Source organism: Epithele typhae, assembly GCF_022376455.1.
Source record: "Epithele typhae strain CBS 203.58 chromosome Unknown BXZ73scaffold_108, whole genome shotgun sequence".
NCBI classification, from domain to species: domain Eukaryota; kingdom Fungi; phylum Basidiomycota; class Agaricomycetes; order Polyporales; family Epitheliaceae; genus Epithele; species Epithele typhae.
In genome coordinates this window covers 24,557-51,542 of record NW_025954299.1, presented here as the reverse complement: position 1 = coordinate 51,542, position 26,986 = coordinate 24,557, and the positions used below count along the sequence as shown (strand labels likewise).

Here is a 26,986-nt window from a genome sequence, read left to right as displayed (position 1 = left end):
GCCCCCGCGCTTTATACCGCTCGTGCGCGTCGCGCGATAAGGTGAGCACCGACGCGCACGAGCCCCAGCTCTGCGAGCTACTGCATTGGGTGTGAGCAGGACGCTCCCTATGGTGCCGCGTGACAGTCGCTGCGAGAGTTTGGGCAGGATGTGGGAGGGAATCATGGACGATCAACTGCATCCCGAGTGAGCTCCACACCGTTCAAGTGCGCCACGTCACCTCGAGGCCACCTGAGTCTCTCTGCCCGTGGGAAGGCCTTCTTGGTCGCTGTCGCGTGGTCGATAGGGACCCGGTCGGTCCGACTCGGAGGGCGTCGGACGCATTGGAGTTGTGGGTGCTGGGGGGAGGACGAGCCGCACTAGCATTCACGCCGACAAAGGGGCCGCGACGTCGGGGTCTAGTGCTAGTCGACGGTCAAGGCGACAGGTCGGAGCCTGGTGGGCGTGTTGTTGGGGGCTCCTCTGGTTGGGCCCATGCCGCCTTGCCGCTGATTCAACCTGTGAAGTCGTTGTTAAGGTTGCTTTCAAGCCTGGTGGTTGAGACAAGCCTTACCTTTGTCCTCTTAGGCTAGTATATGAGCTTGTAGGTATGCTTGTCAAGAAAAGAGTTTACGTAGAAGGTGCTGCACGACTCCAGCACGTTGGTCGACGTCCATTCCCGGGGAGCGATGGGGCCGAAGCACGGCAGGAGCTGGCAACTTCGCTCAATCTGGGCGATAGGAACGACGTCGGCAAGCCTCGATCCATTTCGAAGCGATCGCGAGACCTTGTAAAGGCCGTGGTTGGGATCAGGACCGGCGGCGGCAAAGGGCGTGAACCATTCCACGTAGGCAAGGTGCTTCGGGACGTCAGAGCTGGGCACGTCAGGAAAGAGGTCCGTCGATTGCGGAGGCAGACGGAATATAACACGCAGTTGCGCAACGCGGAGATCTGGGCCGGCGTGTTGCTTCAGTGAGTCGTCTTCGCTGCTAGAAACAGCGACGTACCTGCAGCCCCAAGTTGACGGGGGCCGTCTTGCCCAAGAAGGCCCTGTGCGGCGGGACCAACGCGGACAAGAACGGTGTCAAACCGTTCTGGAATTACCTTCGGCACTTTCCCGCGACTAGTCCTCGTAGGTGATGCGTGGGCTGCATCCTGAGTATAGGTGTCTGGGTCCGAGGATTGATGCGGGTCTCTAAGCCAGAATTTGACCTTGTTGAAGACGCCGAGCTTAGCGAAGTTGAGGTACTGTCCGCCTGCCGCATTTTCCACTTGACGGGGGAGAAGCGTGGGGTTGTTCGTTCGAGCAATGAAGCGGCCGAGAGCGTCCCGAAAGAAAGGGGCGTGGTACAACGAGGGAATCTTGACGACAGGAACGTTGGCGGAGGGGTGCTGAGTGAGTTGGATGCGGGGTGGAGGGGATGGCGATTCCGCATTGCTCCCTTGCGCTAGTTAATTCCGTCTGAGGTCAGCAGTAGGCTGTGCATCTGTAGAGCAGGTACTTACATTCCGCCTCCTGATGCTTGAGTCGCCACTCAACGTAGTTTGAATGGTGGAGAACCTTCTCCTTACGCTCTACCCACACCGCCATCTGTGGGAGTTCATCCTTTCGGTTTGTAGCCCGCCATGCGTCCTTCGCCAAGATGATGTGGAGCCTCTCGGTGAACTGAGTATCAAAGTTATCAGTCGTGCCAAGCAGCTCAATGGAGAGGACGTAGTGGTCGAGGCCGTGTAGCTTGGGGATGTGGAAGTCGACACGAATGCCCAAATCGACGAAGACGCTCTTGTTGGCGTGGAACTCTTCCAGTGCCTCCTGAAGTAGACGTAGTGTCGATGCTGAGTGGGTTGTGTACTGTGCAAGGTAGAGGACGTCGAGGATAGCCCTGGTTGCACGGATCACTCGAAGGGGGGAGTAACCATCAGGGAGTCGAAGGTCGATGATGAGGCCGAGGAGGATCCGGCAGACGTGTGCGTGCTCCTTGCCAGAAACCCGAGACAGAATTGAGATGCCTTTGCCAAAGTGTCGAGCGTTGTGGTTGAGGGGGAGGCGGCTGCATCGAGCGTCGATCTCTTCGGACCCATAGGCAGTCTGAAGCCAAGGAATGACGTGCTTGAGAACGCCTTGATGCAGCTGATGTAGGATATCCGGGGTGATCGCCATGAAGATGTTGCAGAAAGGCAGGTTCTCCCAAAAAGGGTGAAAGATCGGCTTGATGCCAACGTCTTTGCATGCCCTGGTGTAGGCCCTTGGGCCTTGATCGAGGGTATCCAATGCGCCAAAGACTCGAGATATGTCGCGGAGAGCACAGGAGGTGTCGCAATCATCGCCAATGTCGTTGCGTGGGATTGGGCACTTCGGACACTCTCCCGTCTTGCATCCTGTGACTAGGACCTGTTCTGGGTAGTCTCCGACGTAGCTGGCAAGAATGGGATGGCCTCGTCGAGTGATGCCATCACCGCTCGTGATCGGTATGCCCTCCAGTCCTGCAGCCTGCAGTGGGGCCAGCACCTGAGCGACACAAGCGTGGAAGAGGTTGGCGAGGGATCGGCGACGAGATGCAGTGCCCTTGATATGAGTGAGCTTGGTGGTCGGGAGGTAGGCAAGCAAGATCTGGCCACGACGAGATGGCTTTGAACGGATGGACTTCGGCAGATTCCCGATGGTGAGGTAAACCGGGTAAGCCGTTTTGTTTCCGAACTGCGTGAGCTGGGTCTTGTCCGAGCTAATGATCACGGGGATTACAGTCGCACCTGGATTTAACTGCTCTAGTCGCTTCTGTGAGGTGGACGTGGGTGAGAAGAGCTGTCAACTGGCCGTTTGAAGCACATACCTGCTGCGCCCACCACCACTTCCCAGTGTTCATGTCGAAGTAAACCCTTTCCTGTCTAGAGTCGTCCGTGTAGTGCTCCTCGGGAGTAAGGAGAAGGAGAGGAGCGAACTCCGGATCACCAAATAGGGCCTTGATACACAGGAGAACGTCTCGGAAGAAGACTTCGAACTTCTCCCCACCGACCTCAATCTCGTGTCGGTGGAAAGGCGGCCTTCCAGAGGGCAGTTCTTCATCGATGAGCTGATTGAGCTCACGAGAGTTCTTGTAGGACAACTCTAGCCGTTGTGCGACCTGCAACGAGTCAGCAGAGGAAGAGATAGGTATGTGGGTACTAAACTTACCCCTTCAATAGCGAGAAGGTCGGTAAATGCTGTAGAGCCTGAACCTCGAGTCTTCGCCCACTTTGCAACGTCCCAATCCAGCCGAGAAGCAAACGGGGCAAAGGGATTCAGCGACGGAGCACCCTCCTTGATCAGAGCTTCGTAGGTGGCGTAGCCTTGATTCCACCGAGGGGCTTCTGAGACTCGAGTGCGACGAAGTGGTGCGGCAGCAGATGAGAGAGGGAACGACCAAACGTAGGTCTGCCGGTGGCCTTGAACTGTGTGCTCGGCAATGGAGCGTCGCTGTCGGGACTGAGCAGCCGGACCTGACAGCTGCACTCCCTCGGACGACGGTGGGAAGGGGCCTGAGGTCTGAGGCTCTGGGTCTATGACTCCAATTTCTTCTTCAAGCTCGGAGTCCGAGGCCACTTCCGGGTTGATGAACTGATCGAAATCGCTGGGGGAGTACTCGCCGAAGAAGTCCCCCTCAAAAGGCTGCACTGGGACTCCATCGAAAGGCTCCTTGTCGCTTTCTATGTGTATGGTCGGAGGCAGGGGAGCAAGGGTTTCAAGCAGTTGTCGGCAACGATCATCTCTTGTTCGGGCCAGGTGCTTCGACAGCCCAGAAGGAGAGAACTTTTGGCCACAGCCAGGGCAAGTAGACTGTGTTGTTCTGTCGTTGGGCATGACGGTGTTGGATGAGAGATCAGGAGGGCTAGTATCAGAGGGTTACTGTGGGTCCAGCAACGGGCGTCGTCGGGAGCGGAGGGGCAGGGCAGGGCAGCCGGGGATATGCCAAGTCTGGGAGGGTTAGGGAATCGGGATACAGGTCCAGTGAGCTGGGTGCCAGGTCCGAAAGGGTTTGGGGGCTGGGGAGTCAAGAAGAAGTCGAGTGGGGAGTCTGGGGAGTTGCACAACGGCCGGTCCAGTTGGGAGTCACGGTGACAGATGGTGTGTATCGGGGAGATGGGTGTGTAGTAGACCGGGGAGATGGCGTATCGGGGAGATGACTGAAATCACGTCCTATCCAACGGCTGGTGGCTGGAAAGAGAACGTATCAGAGCGGAGCTTAGAATCTAGATGAACCGGATAAACACGCCACCTTTTGATCCCAGGCGTTCAAGATCGTTTTGTCTTAATACGACTGAGACGGGAATAACGTTTGCATCTGTGAACGTTCAAGCCCATTTAAAAGTCAGCAAAAAGCCCGCTACTGGCTGTGAGGGCACGTACGTGGCAGCCCGCTGACCGTCATCCACAACCCCCATTCCCCATCCATCCCTCTATCCCTATCGTCAGCCCTTGCTACGCCTAGCCTTCGCAATGGCAGGCTCTACTCGACGCTCATCTGCCCGTCAGAAGAAAATTGCAATGAGTTCCGCACTGGATGCGTCGAACCTGGCAGGTAGCAAAACTCGCCAAGCTGAAGTTGTAAATGAAGGAGGTAAGCCCGGTCAGTCATATACAAAGTCGTTCCACATTCAACCCACCCACCCGTGTCTGGACATGGATTTCCCCATCTAGTCGGGAACCAGAGCGGTGAAAGACCATCCGCATCATCTGAACTTCCTCCTCGTGGAGCCAAGGCCAAAGCCCTTGTCAACAAAGGTGAGCCTTTCAAAATTGGTGGCAGGAATGCTGCTAGATGACGACATTAACTGACTTCGGATGCTTTAAGTATGGACATTGGACGCACCTGCTACAAGGAACAGGGGCCAGAAGCGGGCTCTTCCAGACGAAGCCGCTGACCAGTGCGCCTCAATCCCTGCCAATCATTGGGTGACTCAATCTCAATCTCGACCGAAACCCAGACGCAGGAACCAAGGTGGTGAAGCTGTCGTGACACAACCAAAAGGCGTCAGCTCCAATGCGGAAGTGAGGTTCCTTCACGGTACGCAACTGTTTCAGAGCGCCAGTAAACAGTTTGTGACATGTTAGATCCCGGTAACAGGCGCCAAACGCAGCCAGTCCCGTGGTGCTGTTGCCTCTGCCGACGGTGATATAACACTTGGTAACTCGGAGCGATCTTCAAAGCGTCAGAAGAAGCAATCCGGACATCAGCTCCCTGGTAAGCAGTAACATTTTGGAAGGAAAAAGTTACACATACTGAACACTTGAATATGTCCCCCCAGACGACCTCGACTCCGAAGATGTTGAAGAGGTCCCCAAACGAGTCCACCTGTCTGGAAGCGACGGAGATCAATCAGCATCTTCTGAAGATGACGTGGGGGCCAATGACAACTGGGCTGAACTCACTGCGGAGGTACTTCATTATCGCTACCTTAAAATCTCATCCAGCCTGATAGCGCTCACTGTAGAAAGCTGCGTGGTCCGATGAAGATGATGCTAAGACCCAAGTTGGATCAGGTGTCAAGGGGAAAGGTAAAACCAGACATACTTGTGGACAACAACTACGCTGATAAACGTCTACCGGCGGTAGGTCGACAGACCTACATAACTCTCGACGACCTCCAAGAGTCGTCCATATCCGGCTCCGACTTCCAGCCAGACGGGTCGGAGGACCATGAGTCGTCTGCTGAGAGTTCCGAGGTTGAGGTCTTCGATCCGGACACTGGGGTTGAGGCTTTCGATCCCGATAGTGACCCATACCAGATGATGGGCCCTGACGAGGACGCCTGGATGACTGACGAAGAGTACACCCATGAGCAGATCGTGGCGAACTTGGCCAAGGATGAGGAGAGGCGGAAGGCGGACGCTGTCCAACGTCGTAAGGCTGAGAAAGAAAAGGTGCGGCTTTTCGGAGGTTCTTAATGTGCATTCTCACCTTGAGTGCGTTTTAGGAGCGCATCCGTCATGAGAAGGCGAAAAAGGAAGCTGAGGTAAGCATCTCCGTCTCCGAGAAAGTTGTCTCCCACCGCCCAGCCTCCCGGCCCTCCTCTCCTCTCCTCCCTCTCCCATCCCTCCTGCTGCCACTCCTCTCTCTCCCTCCCACCCTGTTGCGATAACCATCCCTCCCCAGGAACCTCTCTGGCTCGATGTTCCTCCCAAGAAGTCGTCTTCATCTCAAGCGGGCAACCCCTCCAACAAACGCCGAGCTGCGGCTGCTTCCACATCAGGAAAACCCTCACTTGCAAATTTGCTATAATTAGTGCTGGTATGCAGCAAATCAGCGCAATTAGCGCAAATTAGCATGTTAGGGCAAATTAGTGTAGTCACCCACTTACAAAGGGTGTTTGCTGATCGTTTGCGAAGACTTTGCACTAATATGCACTCAACTAGCTGAAGATAGATGCACTTTAGATCTTAAGAGCACTAAATAGTGACCGCAATCCACTCAATAGATCACTCAAGCGAAAAGGAGAAGCAAAGAAAATTATATTCGCAATACTACAATGTACAGACCAAAACTAACGACACTAACACTATGTACGGAGGCGTGCATCCACGTGGGCAAAGCATGGGCAGTAAGGGTGACATGGGCGACGTGGATGACGACACAGTGGGAGGCGGGGCCGAGGTCGTAGTCGTCCGGGAACGCTACGCTCCCCTGCAACGCCGTCCATGCGGGTGCGTGGACGTGCTTCGGCGGCGGCAGGACTGGGGGTGGGTGTGGGTGCGGGTGCGGTGGGCATCTCCGTGAGCGCGCTGTCCGGGAGGGAGACATCCGACGCGGACACGCTGGGGCTCATCGAGAGCTCGGGGGTGTCGAGGTCGAGCGACACTGCACTCGTGCTGGATGGTGACCGGCGGCGTGCTGGGGGGCGCGCGGGCTGGCCATACGGCGACGAGGAGGATCACGACTGGCGACACGCGGGCATAGACGCGGGAGCCGACGGGACGCGCGCGTGCGGACTCGACGTGCTCGCCCGCGCTGTCGTGTGGGACGGAGACCGGGACGGTGGGAGGGAGGGGGAGGCGTGCGCGCGCCGTCCATGTTCTTCGACGCGCGGCCTGCGCGGGTGCGGCCGACCGCCGCTTGTGCTCCGTCGCGCGCACCAGCATCGAGCCCAAGGCGCGCTGTTGATCGCAGTCGACCGTGTGAGTGGCATGTCGAGTGAGGTGCACGCAATGCCACTCTGTGTGGGCGCGTTCATGCAGAGCTCGCGCAGGTCGTCAGGACCACAAGGCCCGAGAGAGTCTGGCAAAAGACGCACCTTCGTCACCCATCACGGAGGATTTTGTATCACACACGCACCTTGCGAAGTTCGATGGTGCAACCATAGGATAAAGTGAGTGGGCATTGCAAGTCTTCGTGTGCATTATTCCTGCTGGCAGTGGGCGCGCTGTCGCCGAGCAGGACAAAGATGCGCACCTGGATGCCTTCACACGCGCGTGACCATCGCGGCGCAGGCCTCCGTCTCCTTCGCGGCCGAATCGGCTCCCACTAGGGGTCGGACACAGGCGCAGACGTGGGCACCGGGAGTGAAGGATCAACGAGACGCGATGAGAGGGTAGAAGGGTGCACATGGGGAAAAGAGGACGAACCTTTGGCCAGCTTGGGTGGCTTGAGTGGTCCAGAGGTGAGGCGGCGTGGCTGAGGCGGGGGAAGAGGGAGAGAAAGCGAATGCGGACGAAAGGACGCGCTGGCAGCTGGCGTTGCTCCCCCACTGACGCGTGGGAACCGACGCGCGTCGCGTCGACTCCAGCGCTTGGCACGGCCAGCACTGCGCATCATCAATGCATCATTTCGATGTCGTCTTTCTCTTCCTCTGCTCACCTCCTCCACCGTCCCATCTCGCCCTCACACACGTATATGCACGGCACACCGGTGAGGGCCCGCCGCGCCCCCGCAATCCACCTTCCTCGATTTCCACAAGCTCGAAGTCGCCCTCTCCCCCACAGTCGAGAGCTCTCCGTCAAGTGGTACGTCCACTGCATCCTTGGCTCCGCATTCAGCCCCATCCTCAAGGGCCTCATTGTCTGCCTCCTCAACACCCTCTACGAGCCCATCCACGCCACCCAAGCAATCGTGGACGCACTTGCGTGGGATGTCGCACGCCACGCGGACGTTCTTCGCTGACACCGGTCTCCCCATCTGGCCTCCATCGACGCCGCGACCGCGGACGGGATGCTCCCACAGCAGCTGCAGGGCCCGCGTGGCCGCTCCTCATCGCCCAGCCGCGCTGACTACCACATGCGCGGGCGCGCGGCCACATCGGCGGTGGTGGATTTCCTGCGACCAACGACTAGGGTCAACGCATCTGCCGTCAATATGGACTCGCCGGCCGCTATGAGGACAGCAAGTGCGTCGAGAAGTGGGGTCCTGGTCCCATGGGCCCCGGCACCGTCTGCGATCGGTAAGCAACCGCCGCTGCATCATCCTCACGTCTTTCTCCTGACACGTTCCGCAGATGCCGCAAGAAAATGAAGCGCGTTGAGCGGCGCGGAACGTTGGACTCGATGAGTTTGAACGCCCACCTCCACAACCAGCCTTTGGCAATCCGCCCCTCGGGCGCTCCACAAGCGGCCCCAGGCTCGTACACCAACAGGCGCAGCTCGCACTCGGGCTCGGACCGCTCCGTCCACCGGACTGACACCCTCCCCACCCACCCTTCTCACTCGTCGCGCGCCCCCAGCCTGAACGGGCTCTCCTCGAGCGCCGTCTACTCCCAGCAAGATCGCGACCGGGACTACGACCGTGAGAACGGTGCGTCGCCGTATCACCGCTCGTCTCATCGTGGCCCTACCCCGCCCAGCATCGCCACGCTCCCGCGGGACGACTACGACCGCCTCCTCCACCCGTCCTCTGCCCACAAGCCGAACGGGTCGATGGATGGCCACGCGCGGACCTTGTCCAGCCGGTCTGTGAGCCGCTCCCCGCACCCGAAACCCGCAGCCACGACAGAGAACACAGGTTGCGGCTCGAAGTCGTCTGTGTCCGACGCCGATGTGGAGGGCGAGGACGCGGACGATGCCGAGGCGGAGGTGGACGAGGTGGATGACGGCGATGCGGACGCCACGGAGCGCAACACGCTGAAGAAGGAGGACGCATGACTCTCGGACGCCGACACGTCCACGATGCCCGCGCGTCCGTGGAACGAACCTAGAAGAATGACAGCACCGCGGTCGCTTGCAACTCCGCGCGACGAAGCTGCTAGGCTCTGCATGGCACCTTAAGCACTAGGGCGGCGCGTCGTGGTGCCCATCACCTTTCGCGCACACCGACTTGTTGTAGTAGATTGATACTTAGACTAACAGCAATATATCTTTGCTTTGAGATTGCTCAAGGGTGTTTGAGTAGTCAGTGATTAGCTTGCATTACATCTACTTATGTGAATGCGTGCAAATTGGTGATATTGGTTTTTCACAAGTCCTACTTTAGTGCAAATGAGCACTTCCCCAGCTCCATTAGCGCAAAATATGCGGATTACTTCACCATTAGACCATTAGATGGGTATTAGCTCTAAGATTAGCGGTGTTATCACTCATTTGCAAGTGAGGGTTTTCCTGATGCAGCTCCGCTACGGGATCACGATTGGCCTCTGCACCTGCTACCAAGCCCTCTGGATCACGTCGTGGTGTGTTTCTGTTCCCAACAGCTTGGTCATACAACTTCGCTTAAATGACGTCCTCACAGCAGCAGCAACGAACCTCCCTATCACCTCCACCAAACAATTGTCGGCTGACGAGGAGGAGGACAAAGATGAAGAGGATGTCATTGACGAGGCCCTAGGCCTAGTACCCTCGGACCTGCCATCCACGGCGTACGTCGTCGTGCCCTCTGCCAACCCAGGTGGTGTACTCTGCCTCACCCCTCAGCATGTTCACGTCCGGGACACGCTTCGTGTTGCTTTCGAGCTAGTCAGGGAGCATATTCTTGCTGAGAACGCATTCCCGGACACAGTTGATCGACACCAGTTCGTCACTTCGTCCATTCTGCGTGCAGCTCAAACACGAGGGTACAACGGCTTGGCTGGATGGTTTGCGTCGAACCCGGACGTACTCAGATTGTTGGCTCCTATAGTAAGCACCTTCCCTACTGCTATGCAACGGCTAGAGGCCACTGACACACGCCCCAACAGGTTAACCAACGTATATGCTCGCTTCGGAGCGACCTCAAGAAGGCCTCCGACAACCTGGTGGTTGGATTTTTCAAGATCGTTCCTGGTGAGGAGACGAAGCAGCTCGTGAAGTGGTTCCTGCAACACCTCAACTACTCGTACCCTGTTGAGGTATTTTCAGACCGTCGTCATATCACGTACAGTGCTCACACAACATATCGATGTATCTACAGCCAATGCAAGCTAACGTGCCCCGAAACAAACCTTACCAGCACCCGAGCATCGCCGCGATTATAGCCACCGTATTCTTCAAGGGTCGTAAGCCTCACGCCAAGAAGCATGCCTCCGTCTTCAAGTCCACCTCTCCCGATCGTCCTGAGGAGAAGGAGATCCCGTTGACAATGGTCGCTCTCGTTAGCACCGCGGTAAGTTTCCTACCACTCGCTCAATAGCTACACATGCTGATCCAACATTAGATCCACTCCTCGCTCATGGACTGGAGCCAAGGGACCCACCATCCGACCAACTTTACAGCGGACAAGTACCTCGACGCTTACACAGAGCACGTTCTCAACCTCGAGCAAATCAAGGCCCGGAACCCACGAGGCTACCATAAGACAATGCACGGGCTTTATACCATGGCAGGGTACGTTGAACGTCCTCTTCAGAACTCCCCACTCATCGCGTCAAACCAGGGGCAGTACCCCACCCAGGCCTGCCAACATGGACGCCAACGTCGCCATGGTCGACTACGACAACATGGAGGTAGACTAGGTCGCCTTCCAGCCCCTGCAAGTCAAGATACCCAGCCACGTTTCGCTTCCGTTGTCGTTACAGTCGTCTTCTTCGAACCTCCCTCTCACCTTCCGAACCCGGTTTCCCCTCATGTCGACGTACCAGCCACAACGGACCAGCGGCAAGGCACTGTACCGGCATCGACGTACCAGCCTGAACCATCCGCAACATACGTCGAACTACCAGCCTCGCCGTGCCGTCCGCAACATACCAGCTGCCCTGCGTCGTCAAGATACCCAGCCGTCTTTCTCCCCGATGCTGTCTCATAGTAGCCCTTTCTACACCTCCTACTCGTTTACGTCCTCTCAACACATCTGACAGGTCGACCCTCGTCGATGGTAAGAGCTTATCTCCATGCATGCCCTCCGACAAGCTTAGTCACCCTTTCATTCACAGCAAACCCTGTCCTCTATACCTCGTTCCATCACGCTCCCTTAGTTCGTCATTCTCCCATATTGTCGAACGGGACCAGCATCGCTGAACCGGCTCTACATTGCTACCATAGCAGCCCGTCTAACTGCTGCCTCTCCTTCTCCCTGGTCTTCAATACTTCTTCAATTGTAAGCCCCACTGCCTCCAGTATTTAAGGCTGAACTGACCCCCCATATCGAACAGAATCCATGGCCACATGTCGACTCGTCTCTACATGGTTCCCCCGAGTCGTCAACACCTCTCTACCACTAGGCGTCGTCCAAGTCGACCTTAGCCCTCACCGCCCACACTCGCCACGACACTCGTTTGCCTCGCCATATCATGTCCTACTTCTCACCCTCACGAACCACTGTGTTCGTCCGACCCCACGTCGCCAGCATTCGTCTCCGCGTCGCCACCCCTCGTCGACCCGCGTGGACCCCGTATCGATAGTGCTCACCCCTATGTACGTCGTCCTTCTCACCCTCACACCTACCCCCGTTCGCCGGCCCCTTCGTCGCCTGTACTCATCTGCATTACCAGCATCATCCGCGACGACCACGTGGCGGCAGCACTTAGCCCCCACGTTGCGTCGTCCTTCTCACCCTCACGCGGCCCGCCCTGCGTCGCCCGTATTCATCTCTGTCGCCAGCATTTGCGTGGCCTGGGGCGGTCCGGCGCGGTCCCTGCGTGATGGTGTTCACCCCCATATACCGGTACGTCGTCCTTCCCACCCTCACGCTTGCCCGTGTTCGCCCGCCCCTGCATCGCCTGCATTCATATCTGCGTCGCCAGCCTCACCCGCATATCACCCGCGTTGCCCCTCGTCGCCCCCACGTTGTCAGTGACCATTTCCCCCACGTCGCCCACACTCACTCCCATACACCTCGCCGCTTGGTACATCGTCGTAATCCGTCGTAGATGTGTTGTGCTTGAAACCTCACCAAGTCGCTGACGAGTCCATCTGACAGCTGCTGCGCAGCATCCAATCCCTACTCACACATAGTACGTCCTTGCTCTGTGCACGACTTTCCGCATTTGCCGACTACGGACTGGAGCTGATCCCTCCGATAGATCGTAACAGTCAATCCTTCAAGCCGCCTTCGGCCGCATCATTCCTGTGCACCCGCAGGGCGGTGTTGCGCCATAATCTCGAGAGATAGATGCTTGCTGTGCCGTCTCGTTCCTCCTGCCTAGCATACATCTTTTGCAATACCAATGAGTTGTACTCTCCCCCCCTGCGTGAGCCCCAAAGCCTGCCGAGTGCCCGCAAAATGCGCGAACGAGCTCGTATATTGATCTCTATTGATCTCTAAAAAGCTATTATTATGCCTTTTTATTGGACACTAATCCTGCTAATGACCGCTAGCTGTCGGGGGATTAAGCTCATTAGACTAATTTAGAGACATCAACTAATGACGATAATAAGACCTCATTATACTCCATTACATCTCAATATACATCCGGGTTTTCCCTGATGAACGCATCCTCACGGGACGCCGCTTCATTCACTCAAGGCGTGATCGAGGGCTCGGAAAACACGGTTCTCTCACCTCAGCCTTATCTCGATCGAGAAGCCTATAGTCAAGTGAGCGCAAAGCGGTATCCTACCTTTGCGTCACATCGTGAGAGAATATACGACATCTTCGAGAAGTACCGCACCCTCAAAGCGGGAAGCGCACAAATCGACGAAGCAGATAGGTAAAAACACAGCGCCCGCGATATACGATTCGCGACTGACTGCAGAATACTCTAGGACTCATGCGCTCCTCCGTTCAGTTCGAAAACGTCTCCCAGGTGCTCATGTAGATTTCTTGTGGGTCCATCTCGCCTGTTACGGAATTGAGAAGGCTCGCCGCTCATGTAGGAAATAGGTACGTCGATGAAGCACAGGACAACCGCACAATCGACCTGCTGCGTAAGTTCAAAGACTCGCCTATAATATTTCGTCCGTCTGACCGAAATCGTGCTTCAGTTCTTCGAGGCTTGTGCAGAAATCCCAACGGTCTGTTCTGGGCCGGAGATACTGCACAGACAATCGTCGTCGGTAGTACATTCAAGTTTACTGAATTGACGTCGATGCTGCACACATACGAGGTACGTGTCGTGTTGAAGAGGTAAAATTCTTGCTGAAAATATCCACTCTGAAGGGATCCATCGAAGACAGGACGCAACATCAGCCGGAGATGTTCCATCTCGCAGTGAATTATAGATCGAAATCAGGCATCACTGACTGTTCGCGGGAGGTTGTGACCTTGATCTCGAAATTCTGGCCCGGATCCGTCGATTACATGAGGCCCGAGGTCGCGGATAAAGAAGGCGCCAGTCCGCTCTGCATACAGCTCTCCACATTTGATCGCGAATTCTCTGACATAGAGTAAGCGATATCTTTAGCCAACCTATCTCCACTCATTTACTGTTTTACATCTACCAGGCCTCTCAAACTGGGAGCAGATCAATGTAAGATCGAAATCAGTGCCCGTCGAAGTGGCAGTCCGCTAAGTCCACCTTCGCGTATACAGGTGTCATCGTTCGAGACGAAGATCAACGGAGCATTCTCAAAATGAGAGGGATAGTCAGTGGTCTAGTCATGTGAGTTCGTCCCGTCCACAGTCCATTTACCAGGGTATCTGATGTGTTCGTTTCAGAACCGTGTACGACAGCAAAGGACTCGAGTTCGACGACGTGAGCCATCCTATCGTTTCCCGGTTCCGATGTCTCAAACCTTACTGCGTCTAGGTAATCATGTACAATTTTTGCTGTTCAGAGAGACACTCTCGTCGTGACTGGCACCAGGAGTGTTCGACGTACATAAGCTCCGAAAAGCAAGGTTATAACGGAACTTATAGCATTAGTGAAGCCGTTTGTCACGAGGTAAGCACGAGATTCAACTAGAGGCGGCCACTGTCTCATTCAAATTCCTCATTATTGGTAGTTGAAGTGCTTCTATGTCGCCCTCACGAGAGCACGCAACCGTGTGTGGATAGTGGACACCCCTGTCAGCTCGAATCCGCTTCTGGTAAGTGTCGGCCTCCGTTACTCTGGTCTGACGGTGGCTTATCCATGGTAAACAGATGGTGTTGGAAGCGAAGAATTGCGTCGATACTCATTCCTCTGGGGAGCCTCTCCCCTTCATCTCCGAATCAGGCTTCAACCCTCAAGACTGGGTAAAGCGCGGGCACACGATGATGGAGCGCCAGCTATACGAGCATGCGCACTTGTGCTTTCAGCGCGCCTCGCTTCCGCAGGAAAGCAGCCTCGCGTACGCATACATGCTGCGTGAGCGCGCATTCTCTCACTCCGACTGGCGGGCCACCGGCGACGCCTTCAGGTCGTACGCCAAGGAGTATTGCACCGGGCACGCCGGCAACACAAACTTAGCTGTATTCCTCAACACTGCGGCGGAGTGTTACGCGCGGGCCAACGCACACAAGGACAGCGCCGAGGCCTACCTCGCGACTCGCGATGTCGGCAAGGCCTGTCAGGTTTACTGCAATGCCGGGATGATGGAGGAGGCGCGCTCTCTGATCCTCGCACATCGTAGGCGCATCCCGCACGACATCTTCACTCGGGTGTGTCTCTTCTTCTTCCGAGATCGGACCGACGCATTCAGGTGAGAATTGAAATGGCCTTGGTCGCGCGCGAACATGTTTTTACGTTCCACAGGAGAGCTGTGGAGATGTTCTCAACGCCTGCCGCCGCCGTCAAGTTCATGGAACAAGAGCCTTCTCTACGGCCTACCCTAGCGGACTACTACGAGGCGAAAGGAGAGCACTCTCACGCTGCGCGCATTCACGAAGAGCTCGGACACACTCTGCGGGCCATCGATCTGTACGACAACGGTGGTCCTGAAGATCAGCAATCCATAAACGCAGGAACCCGCCTTCTGAAGCATGTTTTGGCGACGTCAGTCACAATTGGACTCGAGTCCGACCTCATCAAACGAGAAGGTCCATTATCGGTATATTACGATCGCGCGGAGGCCAGGATCTCGAAGGACTTCCCTGCATCCGTTGCACAAGAAGATAGGGAGCTGGTGAGCCGGATTGTCCGCGCTGATTGACTGAGACTGATACCTTTTGTATCTAGCTCAAAACCTTCCTAGCGATATCTCACGGACGACACACCGAACTCTTCAAGCTCGGGACTTTCTTCTACCGCTCTGATCGTCCTGATGCGGCGCTTCTCGCGCTGGACTACGCCTGGACTTACCTTCGAAGACTGAACGACCTCAATCTCACTGACCACTCGGTGGCAGTGCTGTAGCCCGTCGGTAACGCCCATACGAGGTGCCCGCGTTGCCGTCGGTAACGGCCATACGAGCTCGTACGAGCTCCGGTAATGTAGCCGTCGGTAACGGTCGTACGAGATGTGGGGGGCAGGTAGTTCCCCTTGATAGCTTAGTGCTTTTCCAACTCTCCTACATACCCTAGTACATTATAATTGGTACAACAACAATGAAAACGATATTCTACAGCCCCTGGGAAGCCAATACCGGGCTGATACAGCAGGGGACGTCGGCTCCGGTAGTGGCACGTCCCACTGCGTACATTGCGCCCTACTGCACCGTACGTTTCGGTAATGCGTTCGCTACGTTCCCCTGGGTCGTACGAGCTCGGAACACTGGTTTTTATCCCCATGCGTGCTGTGGTTGGCCCGGGGCATTGAAAACACTGCCCAGACTCGTACGAGCCTGTAGCCGTCTGTCACGGTCGTACGAGGCACCTCCGGTGTGCACCCGGAATATTGCGGTAATGGATTCGGCAGATGCGCGTTACTGTACCGAATGCAGCGCACTCAATTTCGTTGCGATGCGTGCCATGGTTGGCCTGGGGTAACAAAAACGCTGCCCAGGCTCGTACGAGCCTGTAGCCGTCTGTCACGGTCGTACGAGGCACCTCCGGTGTGCACCCGGAATATTGCGGTAACGGATTCGGCATATGCGCGCGAGTGTACTGAACGCAGCGCACACAATTCCATTGCCGTGTGTGTTGTGGTTACAGAGGGAGAGTCAGAACAGTGCTCAGGCTCGTACGACTCTGTAACCTGTCTCAGACGGTCGTACGAGTACCTCTAAGAGAGCGGACACCCGGAAATCTCGGCAATGAATGGCGTGAATTGCCAAAGGTTACCGGAACATGGTGCACTTTGTTTCGTCGCTTTGCACACTGTAGTTAAGGCAGGAGAGTCGAAACAGTATGCAGGCTCGTACGAGCCTGTACCCTGTGTGAGACGGTCGTACGAGTTGTCCCCAGTGGACCTCATTTTTCTTCGGTAATGCTTTCGGTAGATGGGCACGGATACGTTGAGAATAGCGAACTTGATTTATTCGCTGTACAAGCCGTAGTTATGAAGATATTGTCGAAATGGTATGCAGACTCGTACGAGCCTGTACCCCGTCTGGAACGGTCGTACGAGGTGCTCCTGGTGGGTATCAAAAATTTCCGGTAATGCGTGCAATGCATTTCTGGAGATCACTGGAACACAGCGCACTTTGTTTTATTGCCATGCATGGCATGGTTAAGGTGGCAGACTTGAAACACTGCAGAAGCTCGTACGAGCTTGTACTCCGTCTGAGACGGTCGTACGAGTTGTCCCCCGGTGAACCTCGTTTTTTTCGGTAATGCGTTCGGTAGATGCGCACGGGTGTGCCGAGAATAGCGCACTTGATTTTAGTGCTGTATATGCTCTGGTTGTGGCAGCGGAGCTCAAACAGTGCGAACACTTGTACAAGATGTCCTCCAGTAAACACCTGCATTTTCCGGCAGTGCATTCATTACCGAGATTCCGGAAGCCCTTCCATTACCGAGATTCCGGCAGTCCCTCCATTACCGAGATTTCGACACCTGGTATCCAATACCGAGTGTTTGGTCATCTGTGTGTATTACCACTCTCACAACCGAGTTTTTGACCACCTGTGCATATTACCGCTCTCACTGCCGAGTTTTTGATTGCCTGTATTCATTACCGAGTTTTTTGCACCCATTGCCGAGTTTTTGATCACCGGTATCAATCAGCAGTCCTCATTACCGAGTTTTTGACTGCCTGAATCCATCACCGAGTTTTTGGTCACCTCCGGACTTCAATGCCGAGTTTTTGACCACCGGTATCCATTGCTCGTCCTCATTACCGAGTTTTTGGACACCTCCAGCCTTCAATGCCGAGTTTTTATTACTGAGGTCTGTAATCCCGGTGCTCACTGCCAGTGCTCTCGCTGACCTCTGGCCTTCAATGCCGAGGTTTGAATACCGAGATCGGTAATCCCGGTGCTCACTGTTGGTCCTCCGGCCTTCAATACCGAGTTTTTGTTACCGAGGTCGGCAATTGTGCTACCAGTGGTGCTCACTGTCTCAAACAGCGAGCTCACTGTCAGACACAGTGAGCTCAACATGTTGCCCATCTCTGTATCTGTCCCTCATACTTTTGGAATGCACCTCTGCATCGCATCTGAATGTATTGCAGCACCTTGCAGCATATTTACATGTGTGTGTCTGCCTGTACTGAACACCTTCTACCTGAGAAGTCACCCTTCACAGCAGCATGTGTAGATGGTATTTCACCTCGCTGTTTTTTGGATCCGGGAGGAGCATGCAAGAGCTGCGGGTGTGCAAATTTGGAGGGCATTAGCTGCAGAAGTGAGAGAACAGTGTGGTATGATATTTTAAAATGACATACCACACACAGACATGGGATGAGAGTGTATCACATCCCAGACACCTAGATATATTCACAGAGGATATTCTGAATGCAATGCAGAAGAGAGCGCACAGAAATCAGGATTTCCGGTGAAGATACAAGATATGTGTGGAAAGTGGAAGTTCTGAGAAAACACAACATGCATAAGTTCATGTGCAGACATGATATCAACATGCTGTTTGCTGCATCACAATTGGGTACTATTGGGGTGCTCAGATCGGAATTTGCAAGCTTATCGGTGATGAGATGTATATGGGGCATCATATGTCATTATTTCATGACATACAGTATCCTGACACAGCATATGCTCCGATTAGAATGCGAAAACATGGAATAGAACAGGGTAGAATATAGCTATCCAACGCAGAAGAGACCTTGAAAAACGGTTGAGAATCAGTGGAGATGTGCAAGGTGAGCCAGAAGTGTGGTTGGAGTGGAAGGCGAGGTCGGAGCACATTCAGCATAAACCACACTTCTGGCTCACCTTGCACATCTCCACTGATTCTCAACCGTTTTTCAAGGTCTCTTCTGCGTTGGATAGCTATATTCTACCCTGTTCTATTCCATGTTTTCGCATTCTAATCGGAGCATATGCTGTGTCAGGATACTGTATGTCATGAAATAATGACATATGATGCCCCATATACATCTCATCACCGATAAGCTTGCAAATTCCGATCTGAGCACCCCAATAGTACCCAATTGTGATGCAGCAAACAGCATGTTGATATCATGTCTGCACATGAACTTATGCATGTTGTGTTTTCTCAGAACTTCCACTTTCCACACATATCTTGTATCTTCACCGGAAATCCTGATTTCTGTGCGCTCTCTTCTGCATTGCATTCAGAATATCCTCTGTGAATATATCTAGGTGTCTGGGATGTGATACACTCTCATCCCATGTCTGTGTGTGGTATGTCATTTTAAAATATCATACCACACTGTTCTCTCACTTCTGCAGCTAATGCCCTCCAAATTTGCACACCCGCAGCTCTTGCATGCTCCTCCCGGATCCAAAAAACAGCGAGGTGAAATACCATCTACACATGCTGCTGTGAAGGGTGACTTCTCAGGTAGAAGGTGTTCAGTACAGGCAGACACACACATGTAAATATGCTGCAAGGTGCTGCAATACATTCAGATGCGATGCAGAGGTGCATTCCAAAAGTATGAGGGACAGATACAGAGATGGGCAACATGTTGAGCTCACTGTGTCTGACAGTGAGCTCGCTGTTTGAGACAGTGAGCACCACTGGTAGCACAATTGCCGACCTCGGTAACAAAAACTCGGTATTGAAGGCCGGAGGACCAACAGTGAGCACCGGGATTACCGATCTCGGTATTCAAACCTCGGCATTGAAGGCCAGAGGTCAGCGAGAGCACTGGCAGTGAGCACCGGGATTACAGACCTCAGTAATAAAAACTCGGCATTGAAGGCTGGAGGTGTCCAAAAACTCGGTAATGAGGACGAGCAATGGATACCGGTGGTCAAAAACTCGGCATTGAAGTCCGGAGGTGACCAAAAACTCGGTGATGGATTCAGGCAGTCAAAAACTCGGTAATGAGGACTGCTGATTGATACCGGTGATCAAAAACTCGGCAATGGGTGCAAAAAACTCGGTAATGAATACAGGCAATCAAAAACTCGGCAGTGAGAGCGGTAATATGCACAGGTGGTCAAAAACTCGGTTGTGAGAGTGGTAATACACACAGATGACCAAACACTCGGTATTGGATACCAGGTGTCGAAATCTCGGTAATGGAGGGACTGCCGGAATCTCGGTAATGGAAGGGCTTCCGGAATCTCGGTAATGAATGCACTGCCGGAAAATGCAGGTGTTTACTGGAGGACATCTTGTACAAGTGTTCGCACTGTTTGAGCTCCGCTGCCACAACCAGAGCATATACAGCACTAAAATCAAGTGCGCTATTCTCGGCACACCCGTGCGCATCTACCGAACGCATTACCGAAAAAAACGAGGTTCACCGGGGGACAACTCGTACGACCGTCTCAGACGGAGTACAAGCTCGTACGAGCTTCTGCAGTGTTTCAAGTCTGCCACCTTAACCATGCCATGCATGGCAATAAAACAAAGTGCGCTGTGTTCCAGTGATCTCCAGAAATGCATTGCACGCATTACCGGAAATTTTTGATACCCACCAGGAGCACCTCGTACGACCGTTCCAGACGGGGTACAGGCTCGTACGAGTCTGCATACCATTTCGACAATATCTTCATAACTACGGCTTGTACAGCGAATAAATCAAGTTCGCTATTCTCAACGTATCCGTGCCCATCTACCGAAAGCATTACCGAAGAAAAATGAGGTCCACTGGGGACAACTCGTACGACCGTCTCACACAGGGTACAGGCTCGTACGAGCCTGCATACTGTTTCGACTCTCCTGCCTTAACTACAGTGTGCAAAGCGACGAAACAAAGTGCACCATGTTCCGGTAACCTTTGGCAATTCACGCCATTCATTGCCGAGATTTCCGGGTGTCCGCTCTCTTAGAGGTACTCGTACGACCGTCTGAGACAGGTTACAGAGTCGTACGAGCCTGAGCACTGTTCTGACTCTCCCTCTGTAACCACAACACACACGGCAATGGAATTGTGTGCGCTGCGTTCAGTACACTCGCGCGCATATGCCGAATCCGTTACCGCAATATTCCGGGTGCACACCGGAGGTGCCTCGTACGACCGTGACAGACGGCTACAGGCTCGTACGAGCCTGGGCAGCGTTTTTGTTACCCCAGGCCAACCATGGCACGCATCGCAACGAAATTGAGTGCGCTGCATTCGGTACAGTAACGCGCATCTGCCGAATCCATTACCGCAATATTCCGGGTGCACACCGGAGGTGCCTCGTACGACCGTGACAGACGGCTACAGGCTCGTACGAGTCTGGGCAGTGTTTTCAATGCCCCGGGCCAACCACAGCACGCATGGGGATAAAAACCAGTGTTCCGAGCTCGTACGACCCAGGGGAACGTAGCGAACGCATTACCGAAACGTACGGTGCAGTAGGGCGCAATGTACGCAGTGGGACGTGCTACTACCGGAACCAGCATCCCCTGCTATATCAGCCCGGTATTGGCTTCCCTGGGGCTGCGGGATGTTCTTGCGCGTATGTAGCACACTAGAGGACCTCAAAGCACGCAAACGACAGCCAGAATGATACATTTGGCATTGTATATTAGGGATCACCACGGGTAACCCTCGGGTCGTCTGAGGGCTACCCGTACCCTTACCCGCGAATACCGTGACCCGTGTAGCGCGGGTGAGGGTACGGACGGGTCCAGTCATTCAACCCGAGGGTCGTGAGGGGTATGGACCCTTCACGGGTTACCCGCGGGTTCATTACCACGTAAGTATCATATGTAGTAAGCTTTAGTATTATATGTGTATCTACAATCAGACACGAAGCACCATTGCGCAATGTCCATGGCCGAAAGAATGTTGAGCGCGGTGCCCATCCCGTGCTCGCGTCTACTCGGTGTCCTCCAGCCATGTCCTCCAGCCAGAGCCCCACCCAGTGCCTCCGAGTCTCCCGCTCGCCTTCTGCGGCCCTCTCAAGACTCAAGCCTCTGATAGCCCCGTAGACGACTCGTGGCGTGGCGGCTTCCACACCCGCTTCCACCGGTGACCGATCCGCCACGGCCATCGAACCCACGCGCTCCGCTGCACGGCGACGGGAAAGGCTCGAGCCCCACTCGTGCCGTTGCGTGGCTGAAACGTGACGTGAAAGCCTCCGCTCTTGGCCTTCCTCTCCCTCTATCGCGCGCGATGGCCACAGAGCGCAAAGCGCATAAAGGACCCCCACGCTTTCGTCCACCTGCCCTCGCGCAGTCTGGGGAACGAGTGTTGCTGTCGGGAACAGTGGCGGCGCTTGGCGAGCCGCGAGCGATGGTCGATGGTGGGTGGCCCATGAGAGGCGGCCGTGGCACGTGAGGACAGGAATTGGCGTGCAGGCCGCCCCCTACGGACGGTGATTCTCCGGGAGGAAGGCGGTACGAAGGAAGGCGGTACGAAGGAAGGCGGTACGGAGCAGAATGAGGCAGAGCCGGACGAGGCTGGTGTGGGCGCAAAGAAGGGAAGCGTGAAGGGTGATGAGGTAGAGGCGGACAAAGTGGAGGGTGGCGTGGGCGTGTTGAAGGGCGTGGGCACGAAGTAGGGCAGCGCAGAGGGTGATGAGGTGGAAGATTGAACGCACGCGGACGCCGGAGAGAGGCAACACTGAGGAGGGCAGTGCGTCGATCCGGAGCACGTTGTGGGAGAGGGCAAGACGCTCGACAGTCACGCGGAAGAGCATTGTGGTGAAGGGCGATAATCGGAGGAAGGCGGGGACGTGTGCGCATGCCCAGAACACGGGCAGTTGGGTGTGTCCAGCGCGAGGAGTTGAGCGCATCGAGTGCGGGGAGGTGAACGTGTCCGGTGTGGGGAGAGGAACAGAGATATGAACAGGCTGCCGTGTCCAGCGTGGGGAGGTGAACACGTCTGGCGCAAAGAGAGGAACATGTTGGATGTGGGGAGGTGGAACGTCGAGCATGGGTAAGTCAGCCCATCGCATCCCAACCCCGCTTCATCTCATAGTCGTCGCCCTTCTTCTCGACTTGGTCCAACTTGCTGATGGTGGCGAGGTCGTCGTTGTTGATGAGGTCGTGCAAGGACCAGCTGCCAAGACAGAGGAGTGCGCGCGTCGTCTGCGCACTCATCCGATTGCGAGTGTACGGGAGGAGGAGACGACCGCGGCTGAATACACGCTCAACTTCGATAGATGTAGCTGTGGAAAGTTAGGTCAGCACGACTACTACATCTGCAGATGCACTTCAGAACGCACCTGGAATGAGAAGGTAATCGCGGGCCATGCGGCTCAAGCAAGGATACACGGTCGCTTGAGCTCGCCACCATGCTAGAGGGTCGGTGACCGGGACGCGTATGATTGGATCTGCGAGATATCGTGTGAGCTCGTCATGGGCCTGCACATTCCCCAAATGGTGGAACGCCAGGTTGTCGAACATGTCTTGTTCGTCGTCGTCGCTGTCCTGTAGAAATACACTGTCAGGCGACCCGCTGCTGCGCGACTTCGCGATTGAAGAATTACGTACGGGTAGCCTGCTGCTCTTTGCAGGTGTTTCGTTGCCTCCGTGCTTGGCCGGCTGGTTGTAGACACTGTCGAACTCGTCGCGAACGAGCTGCTCAGCTGTGTCGATCCACTTCGGCTCCCACTTCTGGCTCCGGAAGTAATCGAGTTTGTAGTTGGGATGAAGGACTAGGAAAGGTAGTATCAATAGTGATGTAAATAGTTGTAGACTGAAGGAGAGGACTTACCCATTGCAATACGATAAGCCTCCGTTGAGTCTGTGAGCGAATAGTACTTGTTGAGCACGCGCTTCGCAAATGAGCATGCCCCCCGAATTGCGGGATCAAGCAGCTGGCCAGTCGAAGTCGTGCTGCCCTCACACTGGAGGGTGGTCAGCTTCTCGTCGAACATGTCCATGGTTGGGATGACCGAGGCGAGGGTGGGGCTTCCAGGGAGACGTTGACGCTTGGAGAAGAAGAGAGTGGCAGCCTTGAAGATCTGGAGTGTGTGGGCCGAGCGTTGGCATGGCGTAGAGCGCAGACAAGGGAGGGAGGAGGGAACGGAGAGACCGGGGTGTTGAACGGTCGAGTGAGGGGCGGGCAAGAGAGCAACGGCCAAGAAAGCGCGCGGTGGAATGGGCGCCGGCAGCGTGGGTGCAGAAGGACGAAATTAGCAGCCAACCGCACGCACGGAAGACATGGTGCCATACGGTGGTGGGAGTGCGATTACGAGCACAGCAGACAAGGTCAGTGTTTGATATCAACCCGAGCGCGCTCTGCTCACCTTCAGAACATCCACCAGCTGCTCTACAATCGTCCACTCTGCTCTCGACAGCGCGAACTCCCCCAGGTCGATCCCATGGTCGCCGTCGTCAACAGTGAAGGAGCGGATCGCTATCTTCAACCGCAAGACCATCTTCAGCATGTCGAATGTTGAGTTCCACCGCGTCCGAACATCCCTGGGGATCATGAGCACGGCAAAGCCACGATCAATCAAGTGCTTCTTCCATGCCGGCAGCAACTTGGTCGTCGACTTGCGGATCTTCACAGCGAGGCGACGGATCTGCATGGCAGCACAAAATGTGAGTATATCGCGCTGGTCAGAACCTCCTCGCATATACACGTACCTTGGTCAAGACCCCACGGACCGGACGCACGCTCTTGTAAAACTCCGCGAGCTCGTCCGGAGTCATTCCCGCCATCTCATCCACCCACTCATCGGCGCTGACCTCGCCCAGCCCCGCATTGTCGTCAGTGACCAACACATCTCCCTCCTCCCCGGCCTCTGATCCCTCCCCATCGTCGTCATCTTCCTCCTCGTCCTCCATCTCCTCAATGACATCTCCATTCTCATCGAACTCCTCTTCGTCTTCTTCTGCCGCTCCTTCACAGTCCTCTTCCTCTGCTCCAGAGTCGTCCGGGTTCTCACCATTACCTTTCTTTTTAGGTCTCTTACGTGGCTCAAATTGCTTCAACAGCCCCCAGCTGATCAGCTGTACAACGTGGCCGAAGCAGCGAACGTGCCCCATGGTGGCACGCCACATCTCGTCCATCTCCTCCTCCATCTTCTCGACCATTTTGTCATTCGCCGACGCACTGTCACATGTGGTGCCAAGAACCTGTGTATGTTTCTCAGTCAGTCACTGCATTTCTCCGATTCAACTTATTGACACTCCAGCCTCCGGACGCGACGCACTGCAAGATGCGCTGCCCGATGCGCCGCAAGACGCGCTGCCTGATGCGCCGCAAGACGTGCTGCCCGACGCGCCGCAAGACGCGCTGCCCGACGCGCCACAAGACGTCCCACACGACAAGCTGCAGGCCCCGACGCACTGCAAGACAGCCGCGTGACACGCCACATGATACACTGCAAGACGCATGGCCCGACGCGCTGGTCGACGCGCTGGCCAACGTGCTGACCAACGCGCTGGCCAACACGTTGGCCAAAGCGTTGCAAGATGCGCTGGCCGACGCGCTGCACAACAAGCTGCAAGATGCATCGCACGACGAACCACACGGACAATAACCACGCGCTGAATCCAGCAGTGGGTTGAGAGTCGAGACTCAAGACGGTACGCTCACCTTGTTTTCAATCTCGAACTCTTTCAAGACGCGCACCATCTCCTCTGCCAGAGTTTCCCCTGTGTGAGCCTGAAAGTCCGCAGACGATTAGAACTGACCCTGGATGCTAGCAGATCAAATTATATACCTTGGGTATCTCGACAATATCAAGAACCAAGCACATAGGTGCATTCTCATGGACCACATGCACCGTGATGGCCATGAGCGCGTGGCCGTTCGGAGACGTCCAGCAGTCCGTTGCAATGCTGAGCCGACCATCGTAGTCCTGTTGGTAAGTAGAGATGCTGTGAGCTGTGAGGTGATTTGATACTAATGCAGGACTCACGCAAAGTAGACGACGAAGACGCCGGCGTGTACGAGCGAACAGCAATTTGGTATCGCGCGCAACCGTGCTCGGCGACGGAACCATGAACCCCGGTCGTCCTGATTTCAAGATAACTTGAAGGTGCGTGTCCTTGACGATCTCAAATGGGCGGTACGACTCAGCACACCACCGGACAAACTCGCACCTTGACAGTGATTAGATTCACGTACAACAGCTCAGACAGCAATAAAGTGGGCTCACCGTGTCTCGGACGCAGTAAGCTGCCGATGTGAGTACGTGACCGTGTTCTTACTGGTGGCTTTGAAGTACTTATTGATGCTTTCACTTGTCGTCGCCTTGACAATATTCGCCCGCACTTGCTCCGCTGAGAGCTTGTTGTTGCGCGCGCGATCAACAGCTTCGTGCCCGAAGCATTTTGTGGCATGCTTGAGTAAGTTGCTCGTGGACGATACATCACCCGTGTTGAGGAAGCGATTAACATTTCTTGTAGAACCCCGACAGATTGTCGCCGAGCATCGGAAGACATGGGCACGACGACCCTGGATTTCCTTGACAGCAGGCCGCGGATCGAAGAAGCCATACGCATGTGAACCCCAACGTTCCAGCATAGCATCTGCAGTGCACCCACAGCGAGGTGAGTTGGTACGCTCTTATAGAGATCACTGGAAGACTTACCAAGCTGCTTCTCACCATCGCTATCATCGTCAAACACAGGCACCTTCGCCCTCTTCGCCTTCGCCTCCGCTTCTGACTTGGCCGCATCCTTCCGAGGCCGCTTCTGACCACGCGACTCCGCAGGTGGGCTGTCAAGCATGATGATGTCATCGTCCGAGCCGTCAAGCCTGTTCGCCACAGCCGCAGCCTCGTCCTCTTCACTCAAGCAGTACGGCGACCTATAACGGTGTCCGGACGAGGTGGAGACGGATGCGGCCGCATCAGGCTTGTTGCGTGTCACCGCCGCCGCCGTGTTCTTGTCACGCCGCAAGGATGCGGCCTTGTCCTTCGTGCGTGCTGCATCCTTTTCATGACTCTGTGTTGATGCGGCTGTGTCGTTGTCCCGTGTCGATGTGGCCGCGTCCTCGTCACGCATGGAGGTGGGGCCATCCTTGGCGCGTGTTGAGGTGTGTGTGCCCTTGCTGCGCATCGGGGTGGGGCCATCGCCGTCCTTGTCGCGCGTTGAGGTGCGCGCATCCTTGCCGCGCGTTGGTGCGGCTGCGTCCTTGTCACGTGGGGTGCGCTTGTCCTTGCCGCGCTTTGGGGTGGGCGCACTCTTGTTCTCTGGCATGCCGACGTTCTCCTGGGAGTGAATGGCAGACACTTGATGGTGAGTACAACCCCGGTAGTGGCATATTGTGCATATAACTCACCTTGGGTTTCTCCGTCTGCAGCTGCTCTTGCATTAGCTTCCAACGCTCTGTCGGCACTTTACGCCGTTTGCTGCCAACACCTTCCGTTGGTGAAGCGGGCCGCTTTTGGGTGCTGGGGTAGTAGATGACT

The 26,986-nt window shown here is 55.4% G+C and overlaps 8 protein-coding genes across 8 annotated transcripts; 4 read left to right on the top strand and 4 right to left on the bottom strand.

Moving 5' to 3' along the window:
• Positions 1–568: 568 nt before the first annotated feature.
• On the bottom strand, positions 569–3,817 carry BXZ73DRAFT_82276 (uncharacterized protein; the record flags this gene model as incomplete). The annotated part of the gene is made up of 5 exons (XM_048023671.1): positions 569–930; positions 987–1,427; positions 1,486–2,755; positions 2,811–3,101; positions 3,152–3,817. The coding sequence occupies 5 exons, from the start codon at positions 3,815–3,817 to the stop codon at positions 569–571; spliced, it is 3,030 nt and encodes a 1,009-aa protein (XP_047871897.1).
• A 636-nt stretch (positions 3,818–4,453) lies between these two features.
• BXZ73DRAFT_82275 (uncharacterized protein) lies at positions 4,454–6,236 on the top strand (the record flags this gene model as incomplete). Its single annotated transcript, XM_048023670.1, has 10 exons — positions 4,454–4,574; positions 4,655–4,738; positions 4,809–4,881; positions 4,942–5,021; positions 5,082–5,198; positions 5,263–5,393; positions 5,449–5,512; positions 5,571–5,878; positions 5,932–5,970; positions 6,111–6,236. 10 exons carry the CDS (start codon positions 4,454–4,456, stop codon positions 6,234–6,236), a joined length of 1,143 nt encoding a protein of 380 aa, XP_047871896.1.
• Positions 6,237–6,652: 416 nt separating this feature from the next.
• BXZ73DRAFT_82274 (uncharacterized protein) lies at positions 6,653–9,085 on the top strand (the record flags this gene model as incomplete). Its single annotated transcript, XM_048023669.1, has 6 exons — positions 6,653–7,129; positions 7,315–7,320; positions 7,442–7,542; positions 7,934–8,099; positions 8,282–8,388; positions 8,443–9,085. 6 exons carry the CDS (start codon positions 6,653–6,655, stop codon positions 9,083–9,085), a joined length of 1,500 nt encoding a protein of 499 aa, XP_047871895.1.
• Positions 9,086–9,541: 456 nt separating this feature from the next.
• BXZ73DRAFT_107377 (uncharacterized protein) lies at positions 9,542–10,866 on the top strand (the record flags this gene model as incomplete). The annotated part of the gene is made up of 5 exons (XM_048016887.1): positions 9,542–10,054; positions 10,114–10,263; positions 10,326–10,517; positions 10,569–10,738; positions 10,788–10,866. 5 exons carry the CDS (start codon positions 9,542–9,544, stop codon positions 10,864–10,866), a joined length of 1,104 nt encoding a protein of 367 aa, XP_047871894.1.
• A 6,458-nt stretch (positions 10,867–17,324) lies between these two features.
• Positions 17,325–17,698, bottom strand: BXZ73DRAFT_82271 (uncharacterized protein; the record flags this gene model as incomplete). The annotated part of the gene is made up of 2 exons (XM_048023668.1): positions 17,325–17,479; positions 17,518–17,698. The coding sequence occupies 2 exons, from the start codon at positions 17,696–17,698 to the stop codon at positions 17,325–17,327; spliced, it is 336 nt and encodes a 111-aa protein (XP_047871893.1).
• Positions 17,699–19,185: 1,487 nt separating this feature from the next.
• On the top strand, positions 19,186–19,559 carry BXZ73DRAFT_82270 (uncharacterized protein; the record flags this gene model as incomplete). The annotated part of the gene is made up of 2 exons (XM_048023667.1): positions 19,186–19,366; positions 19,405–19,559. 2 exons carry the CDS (start codon positions 19,186–19,188, stop codon positions 19,557–19,559), a joined length of 336 nt encoding a protein of 111 aa, XP_047871892.1.
• A 4,283-nt stretch (positions 19,560–23,842) lies between these two features.
• On the bottom strand, positions 23,843–24,611 carry BXZ73DRAFT_56164 (uncharacterized protein; the record flags this gene model as incomplete). The annotated part of the gene is made up of 2 exons (XM_048021444.1): positions 23,843–24,145; positions 24,210–24,611. The coding sequence occupies 2 exons, from the start codon at positions 24,609–24,611 to the stop codon at positions 23,843–23,845; spliced, it is 705 nt and encodes a 234-aa protein (XP_047871891.1).
• Positions 24,612–25,270: 659 nt separating this feature from the next.
• Positions 25,271–26,097, bottom strand: BXZ73DRAFT_56171 (uncharacterized protein; the record flags this gene model as incomplete). Its single annotated transcript, XM_048021445.1, has 3 exons — positions 25,271–25,429; positions 25,490–25,673; positions 25,730–26,097. The coding sequence occupies 3 exons, from the start codon at positions 26,095–26,097 to the stop codon at positions 25,271–25,273; spliced, it is 711 nt and encodes a 236-aa protein (XP_047871890.1).
• Positions 26,098–26,986: the final 889 nt, after the last annotated feature.